Source organism: Nanorana parkeri, unplaced genomic scaffold (genome assembly GCF_000935625.1).
Source record: "Nanorana parkeri isolate BGI_ZX_2015 unplaced genomic scaffold, ASM93562v1 scaffold364, whole genome shotgun sequence".
NCBI lineage: Eukaryota > Metazoa > Chordata > Amphibia > Anura > Dicroglossidae > Nanorana > Nanorana parkeri.
The window spans coordinates 561,120-573,385 of record NW_017306632.1 but is presented as its reverse complement, the minus strand read 5'-3'; the positions used below and the strand labels follow the sequence as shown (position 1 = coordinate 573,385).

The 12,266-nt window shown below is 40.5% G+C and overlaps 1 protein-coding gene across 1 annotated transcript in view; it reads right to left on the bottom strand.

The window, feature by feature from the left end:
• The window catches only part of LRRC1 (leucine rich repeat containing 1), a 124,086-nt gene that overhangs the window by 64,994 nt on the left and 46,826 nt on the right, over positions 1–12,266 (bottom strand). The window contains exons 3-4 of the mRNA XM_018558871.1: positions 5,633–5,750; positions 78–156 (exon numbers count right to left, since the gene is read on the bottom strand). Of these exons, the coding sequence (XP_018414373.1) occupies positions 78–156; positions 5,633–5,750 (197 nt within the window). The remainder of the gene's footprint in view (positions 1–77; positions 157–5,632; positions 5,751–12,266) is intronic.

Genomic DNA, 12,266 nt, shown 5'->3' with positions numbered 1-12,266 from the left:
AGAGAGAGAGAGAAACACTTAAACAAAAAAATGCTCCATTTTAAAATTTTAAAGCAACTAATTAATGTTGACATTACCTTGTGAGTGGATTTCCGCTGAAATCAGCCACTTGGAGTGCTTTACAAAATGCGATGCTTTCTGGTATCTCTGGAATATCTGTAAAATATTTCACACATTTATTAGTGTCTCCATGTGACAAAATGCACATTTATAGTAGATTAAGGTGGGCTGTCTAATACATAAACTAAAAGAATAGGTTTTTCACATGATGCTTATAATACCAGGAACCATACTGTATCTCTGTATTTACTTATTTTTTCAGTGAAGAGAAGAAACATGGTGAGTATATTGTATAATGGGTTCACTGAAGTTTAATCCTACTTCCATGGTACATGGAGTCATATCTGGGAAAAATACACCTAAATACATGATGGCAGCAGGAATCATATGCTTCAGTGAGCTCTGATTTTACTGTTATTTTTTTACCTTCAACTTATCCTCAATTTATAAAGATAAAACAGAGCTAAGAAACTACCTTTGCACACAGGCCTTTTAGGAACAAACATCCCAGAAGGATGAGGGTGTCTACACCAATTAATACACGAGGAAAATTATTGGAGACAAAACGCTCATTTCAATACAATACAGTTTCCTTGGGAAAAAAAATAGGTATACCTCCACACACAGAAACTGCCATTTTGTTTGGATGACCTATAATCAGCAACAATTTTACTGCACAAAGCGTTCTGCAGTTCACGGCATTCAAATGGCTGTAATTATCTTGTGTTGCTTTTTTTTTTATTCACTTTTATTGAGTTTTCCAAACACAGGTTTTGGAATATAGTGCAAAGGGCAAATATCAGAAAGGTTACAGCCGTTACAACTGAATATATAGTGTACACCATAAAATATGCTGTATATGCCCCATTCTCGACTGTGCCAGGGACATTATGGATAAAGAAAATAGACAGACAATGCTAAAAATACCAAAATGGTTCCCAGAGGTTTTATATTGGGGGCGTTGCATGTTAGGAGTAATCGAGTACCCGACCAGGTTATGAGATGCCCACATCTCACATGCATACATAAGGAGGGCCAATTTAGACAGTAGCCAATTAACCAACCAGAATGTCTTTGGAGTGTTGGAGGAAACCCATGCAAGCATAGGGAGACCATGCAGTGACCTGGCTGGAATTCGAACCAGGGACCCCCAGTGCTGCAAGGCAGAAGCGCTAACCGCTCACCTGACATTGGTGATGGTGGCAATTCATTTGAATAAATCAACAATGTAAGAACACAGAAAGTGAGTAAGAAAGTGGGAAAGAAGGGAGTGGAGGCCAGGGAGACATTTTGCTCCCCCAGGGTTGATCTCCTATATTACCCTATGTTTCCCTGAATTGTATGTTATTCTTACATGTGCTTGAAAAAGCTTTGATTACAGCAGAAAGTAATCCTTCTTTGATATAACTCATACATTATTCAATATGGAGACTGACATTTAACACATTGGTTTCAAGGAACAATAATTTTCCAAAGCAGATGCTGTATAGGTTTAGAAAGGTCTGAAAAGTCAAACACTTGCTTGGATGATTTTTCAGGAGACAGCTTACTATGCGCCAAGACATGGGTACTCACTGAATGAATATTACAAGTGAAAACATGGCTTGAATATAAAATTGGTTTAGTTTCAGCCAGATGTTGGAGGGCATTTGCTGCACGACCAAAGGACAAATACTTAATATGAACACTGCTACAAAACAAGGATCAAAGCAAAACAAGTTAGGCTCAACATAATCCCCACTAACAAAAGACACAGGTTTTGTTCTCAAACTACTGCTCATTTTATAACTAACAACAAATTACACATGTAGTACAAAAGCCATCCCTATTTTCTTCTGCGCTGGTAAACCTGAGACCCCTGAAATGGTATGCTGGGCACAGGCATTTAAAAAGTCAAGTAAGGCAAGAAATAAACAAAGTAAGATCAGGTATCACGTCTACATCATAGACATTTTACATGTCACATGTTTAAAAGATATAATATTACATAGTTACATAGTATTTGGGGTTAAATAAAGACATACGTCCATCAAGTCCAACCCATATAGGTCCACGCATCATCTCATTCTTAGGGATACTGGTATCCCTGGATATTACGGTCCCTCAAGAAATTGTCCAAACGTTTCTTGAACAAATCTACACTCTTGGCTGAAATCACTGCCGATGGCAGTGAGTTCCAGACCTTAACTGCTCTTACTGTAAAGAACCCTCTTCGCCCATTGTGCTGGAATTTTTTCTCCACCAACTTTAGATGGTGGCCTCTAGTCTTTGTAATGGAGTTAATTTCAAACAGTTTGTTGCCAATGTTGCCGTCACCATTGAACATCTTGTACATGAAAATCATATCCCCCCTTAATCTCCTTAATTCCAGCGTATATGTTTAAGGTCAGAAGCCTTGTCTCATAGCTCTGGTCCTCCATTCCCCTAATTAGTTTTGTTGCCCTCCGCTGGACTCTCTCCAGTTCAAGGACATCCCTTCTCAGTACAGGCGACCAAAACTGGACCGCGTACTCCAGATGTGGCCGAACCAACGATCTATATAGAGGCACAATTATAGACTTGCCCCTGCAATACATCCCCTTCTTAATACAGGACAAGACCCTGCTAGCTTTGTTTACCGCAGCTTGGCACTGCAAGCTACCAGTTTGTGGTCTACAATGACCCCCAAATCTTTTTCTATTTCTGACTTCCCTAGCGGCATACCCATGATTGTATAGCCTGTTTTTTTATGTCCAAGGTACATTACTTTGCATTTATCGACATTAAAACTCATCTGCCATAGTATTGCCACTCCCCTAATATAATCTATACCCAATTGAAGAGGAACTGCAGATAGTGCCAAAATTAACCCTTGCAGTGGGGCTACCTGCACACTGTGAGGGTTAACCGCTCGTTTTGGTCTAAGGACTAGAATAACAAAGATATGCTCACCTGATCCTCTGTCCTGTGGCAGTGAGCACTCACCTATCTTACTCTACTTTCCAGCTGTGGTACGTCCCTCTGCGTCCTCATGTCTAATGCAGATTAATTAACCTGCATTAGACATGATGTCGTCAGTGAAGTTTAGATCACCGAAGCCGTGGGAAAAAGAGGTTGTGGGGACCGTTCTAGCAGGTAGGCGGGATCGAGGATTAGGTTAGTATAGATCTGTAAGCCAGCTCCTAGACCAAAATAGGCAGTTAACAATTGCAGTGCGGGAGTAGCCCCACTGCAAGCGTTCCGCTTTAAACCTCGTGTCTAAAAATGCTCTTTTACCTCTCCAAACATCCCCTGGCTGATTCTTTCTGGGGAGATTGATTGGCCAGGATAGGTTTTCCTATTCAATCACTTTTGTTTCCCCACCAAGATAAGACAGTGTAGGCTGATCAGTAGTTTTTGACATGGAGATCTCGGTGTAGTACTATTAGGTTAGGCACCGACATGGTAAGTACAGACTTTATGCGTTAAAGTGAATGTATAGTGGTTTTGTATGCATTTTCTTTTTAACCACATTGGGACTGGAGCAATTTGTTTCATTTCTCACACAAATTTTAAAATCTGAATTTATGGCTAGAAAAAAAACTTAATCTCACAAACAACTACCGTATATATTTTCTAAAAGCAGAGGTCCTGTAAAAAATGTTAAAAAATGGCAGTTGCATTTTTCTTTATGTTGCAAATGTTGATCAAATTAATTTTTAGGAAAATGTACACTAAAATTAATTTTAGCACACACAAGCACAATATGATATCCAAATGGTAAATGATGGGGTTGCGTTGAGTAAACAGATACCAAAAATGTCAAGCCTTAAAATTGCGAGCACCTGTGTTATGATACAAATCTACAGATCCCAAATTTGTTCAAAGGCAACACTTTGAAAGCCATTGCCACTCATCAAGCCAGCAAATGGTGACCCTAGAATTATTTGCTCTCACTTCGTTTTGCAGCGATAATGAACACGTGTGGCGCAATCACTGCTTACATACAAAAGTGCACCCTATGTGGGTGTTTGTTTTTGTATGTGGGGTGCAGCCCAGTACAACTGCCTGGAGTGTCGGGAGTCAGCTGAAGAAACCACTGCTGCTGGAGTCGTGATCTTGGGATAGCTCCAGGACGTTCAGGATGAGGGGTGCATCGTGATGTGAAAGCCCATCTCCAACCAGAGAACACCATAAATTGCTAAAAAATACTAGGTGTTCTCTGAATGGCTGCTGTGCCAAGTGAGCGGTACTCTGTATTCTCACATTAAAGGGGAAGTCACTCACCTCATTGAAATACAGATTGCTGTAAAAGAATTGTAGTGGCTCCAGATACTATAGTATTTTACAGGATCCCCATGGCCTTGCCAGGTATAAAATATGTTTAAATACTTTAGGTCAAGCTGGGCCATTGTAAGAATACCTAAAAATTAGGGTTGCACAGATACCAAGTACAGTACTCGGTACAAGTACGAGTACATGTACCGATACTTTTGAGCTCCAAGACTACACTAGAGAAAAATTCAAAAATTAGGAGGCAGCTGTCATTTGTAAGGAGCACACGGAGCTCCTGGGATTTGTACATCTCTGTTTTAATGTACGATTTTGTTTTTATAAATATAAATAAAGGGATGCACAGATACCAGTTTTGCGAGTACGAGTACTGGTACTTGCCGAGTACTTACAAGTACGAGTACTGATACATTTTTGTTTATTGTCATGTGACAGTTTTTCTAAAACAATACAGACTAATGATTTCAGGACAGTGGTGGAGTGCCAGAGCCAGGTCCCAGCTGCAACCTCTGCAATCCTGGTAGTTCTCATGAAAATGCCAAGTATCTGCACTGGTACTCAAAAAGTATCTGTGCATCACTACTAAAAATGTATTCCATGGAGTTCAGCTGTGGTTAAATTATTAAGAAAAATCCATTAAAATATGAAATACTGCATTCAAATTCCTTAGAATTTTAACCAGGCAGGAGGTGGAGCTCTAGACTTCTTTTTATATGTGAAGCAGAATCACTGTCAGCTGTGCTGAAAGAAACCTATTTGCCCAATAAGTCATCTTTTTTCAGACAGCTTAGTATGAGGTTTTAAAGCCAAACCTTGTAGTATGGCGTCTCCTGCACACAATGCCGAGCTTCCGTGCACTGAGGGGTGAGTGTGGATGCGACTCAAGCAGTGAAGTGCTCTGATTGCACCCGCCCCTTCTCAATACTTGTCCATTCAAGAAATACCCTGTATTTTTTTTCAAAGAACATAAGACATTCCGTGATTGGAGAAGGAGAGAGGATGTCACATCAACATTCTGCGATTGTCCTCCTCCAATCACAGAATATCTTTTTAACTTGGACATTGCACCATGTAACCGTTAAAAGGAAAAATCAATTTTGGCCGAAGTTTTACTTTAATGTCAGCGTTGGCTGATATATATCTTCAAAGTCTTTAACTGTATGCTTTAGCTTACCTGCTCCACTAAAGGCCATACTGATAAGGCACAATTCAATAAACAGTTTTGAACTTCCCCACATAGTTATTGTAAAAAAAAGAGACCTTTACATTGAATAGAACATTTCAAAAATCCCCAAAAAATGATAAATAATTTGAGACTTACCATTCCGTGATACGTCTAGTTCTACCAGCTGCATGAAATTTGCTATTTCTGGAGGAAGTCGTTGAATTTCATTGTCACTAAGGCCGAGTTTTCTTAACTTCACAAGCTGAAAAAATTGCTGGAAAACAATAGAATTTCTTACTTTAACATTCATGCAGCGATACACAATACCTGAGAACTACGCATTTTCATTACATTCTTATAAGAATATGTTTGTTTTTTTAAAGACAGTTATAAGGAAAAAGTGCTTTAAGCAATTATAGTTATCAATGTCTAATGGTAAAACCTATCTTACCGCACAGCTAATAGATCAGCATCACCCATGCCATTTATCTGCATTACTGTTAATAGAATTAAGCTGGTCACCAATGTCACAATCTTGGGAGGCAACTGAGTTGTGCAGCTGCTGGTAAATCTAAAAAAAAATTGTACAGAAGGTACGTGTGGCTGGATTAAGGGCTTGTTCACATCAAATGCAGACCAGATCTGCATGAGTTTCTGCACAAGCAGTGCAGTGCGTTATACTGTGGTTTTTGCCACGTTTTCGATGCGTTCCGGGACGTTTTTTAGTTTAGAATGGGCTTTCAGTGCGTTCCATGGCATTTGCATGCGTTCAAGAGCAGGAAAAATTGGGCTTGCTGCAGTTTTTTTTACATGCTCTGTAACTGAAGGCATGTGTGAACTAGAGCCCAAAATACCACTGAAATATATTGGACGCAGTGTGAACAAGCCCTAAGCTTATGTTCAGGTCCTGATATGATCTCTCTAGGAGCCTCAACTCTGTATTGTAACACGTGTCTGAACTCTGCCTGACTTTTGTATCCCATCTAAGCACCTGCCGCAACACAAGAAACTCCTGTTTTAAACTCCTATTCTGCTGGCACTACTGACAGAGCTGTACTGCGGCTCTACTCATTTCCTTTAAACCCTGCCAATATATAAGGTTTTATTTTAAAGTGACACTAGAGAACTAGATATGTTTTAACCAGTATGTAGGAGTACAGCCCTGCACCTGCTGATCACAATACACATTAGTGACATGGGGTTGGCAAGAGGCACCAAAGCGGTCAGTGGGTGACGAGCTATATGACACGCACTAAGGATCATATAGCAGTTTTGCAATTTGGAGCTCTATAAGAGAGTGAATATCTCCCTCAGTGCCTGCCAGCCAGGCAAGTATGCAGCCTATTCACTTACAGGGTATCTGATTTCTTGTAGGCTTGTTACAGGGTCGCTTTAAAAACACTACATAGAGCTGCGGGCTAAAGCTACCCAGAACAGTAAATTAAATCTCCTGAGATTAAGCCGAGAACATATTTCTAGTTATCTGACAAGGCTTAGTCATACCGCTGCTCGCTGTGATTTTGTATATTGTAGGAACAACTCTTAACCTTGAAAGAAGAACGCAGTCTAAAAATTGTACTGACTAGTCTTTCCACACATGGCAAGCACTAATAACATTGAGGAGGAGGTGAGTGGCATTTTTTAAAATAACAGCAATCTATTGTGTGAGCAATTTGTACAATTTGTAAAGGCCTAGATTACTTTTTTTTTTTTGCATTTGTGTAGGAGAGGAAAAGGATACATAGGATAGAGCCAACGTTAATTAGAGATTTACATGTTTGTGCTTCAAAGGTTGTTCACTTTATTACCCACACTTAAACCTTTAACGTACACTAATACATACATTGAATATTTATCTCCATCCCCTTTTTTATGTTCAGGATTAAACAAATACTGTTTAAAATTATTTTTAAAGTTATGTCAAGGCAAAAAAATATATACAGAGAGAGAGAGAGAGGGGGAGAGAGAGAGGGAAAGAGAGAACACTTATAAAAAACACACACATTTCCACTACTTGTCTTTTTGCTAAACTACCCAAACTCTACCACTCTTATCTCTACATCATAGACGCAAATTATTCAGCATTTCCGACACCATCAACAAGTTGTTTTTTGTTAACTTATCAGATATGACATTTTTGCAATGGCACATTTTTATTTTTAGAATGCAGCTTTCTGGTTGTATTGCTGATGCTTTGGCTTCAATAATACTTTTTAAGACACTGATTCTGAACAAGCAGAAATACAAGTGTAACCACCTTGCCCTAAGTGGATAGTACTGGTCCCCCCTAAGTCTAATGTTACTGTTTGCTTCTGCCTGCTCCAGGGGTGTGACCCGGTATTAGAGCAAGAAGATACAATAATGCTGGGTTATAAATATTTGTGTCTTCCTGGCCAACCACTAGGAGGTTTTATAGCAGTGGCACAAGCTGTAGAAGGACATAAATATTACTGCTGCTCTAAACTCCAAGACAAAGGAAAACAATGGATGATCTGTTCAGTAGTATCCACTCACAGACAACCAGTATCCAAGCACAGCTTGAGTTTTAGGGACTGACCCTTTAGTATGTCAGAACATATGTATGCAGTGGAACCTAGGGCATGGTTTGACTGTGTACAACACTGTAATGGATGAATATCTGCAAGAGTCATTTCTGCAGTTTTAAACCATCCCTCAAGACACAGCTTTTGTATGAAGAAGAGTTCTGGAGGAACTCTTCTTCATTCTGGAGGAGTTCTGGAGGAACAGAGAGGGGATACCTGTGGGAATTGATGACTGTCACTGTTCTTTACAGGGAAGAGACCTGAACTGACCGTTGAGCAGTCACATGAGCCCCCGGTATGGAGCTGGCATGTGATAGCTGCAATGCCCCACAGCTGGCTCTATGTATTGGGAAGAGTATATTTTACTCTACCAATACTTCTCCTTTAAAGTGACATTAAAGCCAAAAAAAATTCCCCTCCCCCCCATGAAAATGTTAGCCCTTACCTCAAATGATGTCTCTTATTCTGATCTTCCTCTTCTTTCCCCATGTTTTCATGTGTCCCTCCAGCGGTGTGACGTCACTCCGATCCAGCGCTGACTGCTCTGTCTCTCCGATCCAGCGGTGTCTGCAGGCGGGTGCACGCGTCCATAGACTTACCTTGCGTCTCTGCTCGTCTCCCGGCCAAGAATAGGAACTGCGCATGCGCACGCCCCAAAATGCTTTGAGGCCGTACGATCACTTCCTGATTCTCGGCGCGGGATCGAGCAGCGATAACGAGGTAAGTTTAAAACCAGTTCAAGCGGTTTTTTTTTTAAACTTCTTGCCTATATCTACTGCTTACTAGCAGTAGATAGAGGCAAAAAAAACGGAGGGTTTAGAACCCCTTTAAGTGAATACAGGGGAGGGGAAACACAACCACAAAGGTTAAGTTTGCAAAACAGGTGCATCATGTCTATTTTGCAAATAAAACCCTTCAGGTGCAAAGGTGTACTTGCAGTATATAGTAAATGTTTTACCAGATGCACGATCTTCTTTTTGCCATGATACATTAGCTCTTAATGAGCAGTAGAAAATAATTCACTCCATCCCCACAGGCCCAGGAATATACTTTGTATGCTGTGTGCTGGTTCTCTTCCTACCTCACTGGATACATAATACACCACAGGTTCACTCTCCAGCCTAAATAAATGTTACATTCTGGGTGACTGCGTACACTGCATTCTAAGTAAGAAAGTGCAATATTGTCGTACACAGCCAATAAAATAAATTCTCTGCTTTTAGTAAGTTTAAACCATTTGTCACTTAGAGAGGACTTTGTGCATTTCTTTTCCACATCAACAGATTTTATTTTATTTTTTACTTTGCAGGCAGAAATTGGGATGATCATGCATAGGAATGTTTACGTAATACTGAATTTACATAGCTTGGGTGTTGTGTAATGCAGGGAATATCTGGAGAGCAAACAGGTACCAGTTTCAAGTATAAACACATACAGCTTGTCAGGCGACCTAGGATATATGAAATCCTCACAGGGAAATTATATATCTTGGGTGGTTCGGTGCAAGCTTTTTCAGAACATTGCGCACACTTCCCTATCCACTTACTGAAAGACTGATTTTGTATATTTAGAATAAAACCTAATTACTAGAACTAATGAGAACCCTTTCAGTGCAATTCTACGCATGAGAAATGTATGCCAGTGTAATGTGTGTTAAAGCCCTTCTCCATCCAAATTTTAGTTTTAAATAACTGAAGCTGGCCATACACTAGTAGATTTCCAAATTAACTTTCGTATTATGGGGGCAAAATCAATGATTGATTTCAACCATAGGTGACGAAAAAACTCGAAGGAGCAGGATGGAAAATGTTTATCGCATGAACAAAATTCTGACAGTAACCGCGGTTTCCAGTCAGGAAACTGCAGCCATTACAAAATCAAACGTTAAAATCAAATGTAGTTTTGTTCGACAATCAAGCGTCTGATGGCATTATCAAGTGGTAAAGAAAGATCTTTTGTTTGTAAATAAAAAGCTAAAATCACTCTCCAAGATTTCACCCAAAAAAATGGGCTGAAAATCTCGGCTTATACTCGAGTATATACGGTATATAAATATACAAGAACCCCAAGCTAAAAACAAATAATTTTATGTGAAAATTCACTTATGTAACAAAAAATACGAAGATTGTAACAGAGGTTTCTGATTAGCTACAGGGAGTGATGCTTCTATACCAAGTTACCTTAGGGCTCCATGGGTGATTTGAATTCTTTGCTACTCCAAATAATGAATGTGCTGCTAATTAAATGATTGCTAGTGGTTAAATCTCTTAATACAGACAATAAAATTGTTAACTAATCCTAGCCTGACTTGTTATAATGAAACATATGCATTGGATTGGGGTTTAATTGAATGAAGCAAATCTCCTAGAACGTTCTGTCTTACATCACTATAAGCTGCCTTTTTGCAGAGCTGCCAACACAGAAATAAAGTTTCTCCTGTGAAACCAAACAGCAGTAAGGGATTGAGAACAGGGGTAGGCAACCTTGGCACTCAAGATGTGGGGAAACCAATAATCCCACCATGCCCCTGTCTCCAGGAGTAATGCCTGTGGCAGAGTCTTCCAATGTCTCATGTAATTTGTAGTTGCACAACAGCTGGAGCGCTAAGGTTGCCTACTCCTGCCTAAAATAAATCAATGGGGTTACATCCACGTGGCAAATCGCTATAAAAAAAAATAAAAGGTGCAAGTACCTTTTTTTTGCAACACACGGCGTGTGGCTTTTTATCATGTTCAATAGCATGTGCAGAATCGTGGCGGAACAATCCGCCCAGTGCGACTGGGATTCCATTACAAAATAATGGCACCGTGAGCGCGATTGTCTGTGGACGGCGACTCCGTGACCACCCAGCAATCTGTGCGGTTTTGTGCATGACTGCAACGCGGTAAGGAGTTGCCCAGGTGTGAACCTAGCCTTAAAATAAGTTTTTGTTTTTTCTGTGCACCAGTTGGAGCGATTCCTTATTTTCTGTTTTGGCAGCAAATTAGGGAAGTCTTCCCAATAGGAACACAGATGACCAAAAAAAAATTGAGTCTCTGACCTCTTTCCCATCTATTCAAAACAAAATATTTTAGCTGTCCTGTTGCTGTGTGCGCTGATAAGTATGTATTATCGCAACCTATTACACTGCTACAAATCCGGAATATGTGAAATACATTTTGTAGCCTGTAGTTTCACACTTGAAGCCCAAGGCAATACATGATCTACTTTTGAAGCAGAACTGGGCATTTAGGCGTGCGACCATTTCTACTGTACGGTCGCACGTCTTTTGTCTTCCGAGCACGCTCGAAAACCCGCCGAACATCGTACTATTTGACGGGTTAGTGGCATGCGCGGAAGACAAATGATGAATGGGACAGTGTGCGCAAGCACACGGTGCCCGCTCAGCATTGGAATCATCGGAAGCCCTCCCCTTAGCAGGGCGGGCTTGCAATGATCGCAAGTACTCTCTGCCTGTCCAAGATGGGCAGACTGTAGGAGATTTTAATTACCTTACAACCATCGCACAACTTTCAGTAGACCCAGAAATGTTATAGGTAACAATTTAAGAGCAAATCTTTTTTTGTTCCCCCTCTTTAAGGCCTGGTTCACACCTGTACGTTTTGTAGCGCGTTCAACGATCTACAAACGCTCTACAAAACGCTCTACAAAACGCTCAAACATGAAAATCCCATTGTTAGGATACAGCCAAGTAGCCCTCGGAAACGTGCGCCACGAAACGCGCATATTCGATACGCCTAGGTGTGAACAGAGCCTAAAAGCCACTCTTTTCTCCATCATCTGCAGCCTACTGAGTGAATGTATTGGCCCTTTAGGCTGGCTTCACAACTTTGGGCAGTGTGGCAGTGTGTGTTACCGCAATGCACGGTACCACCGCATGCACCCGTTAGTGTGCTACAGTGCCAATTAATATAAATGGTATCCCAATGCACCAAGTCAACTAATCTGCTTTGCAATGCATGATAAATCACTACTACACATTGTGGTGAATTGCGTGGGGAAGAAAGGGTTAGGTCCAGTGAATGGGGTGTGTTGCCAGCCCATTTAAATTGAATAGGCAGCCTTACTGCAACACATGCATGTGTGAGTGGTAATACACCAATATGGTACCCTTAGTTTGATGGTCAGTCACCAATAAAGAGCCCCTGTAAGCAGAAGATCCAAATTCAGCTTTACAATAAAAAATACAGATTGGCATACACTTTCAGCTGCCTATGATATCTTAATCTACCGATTCTGGCTTTCCT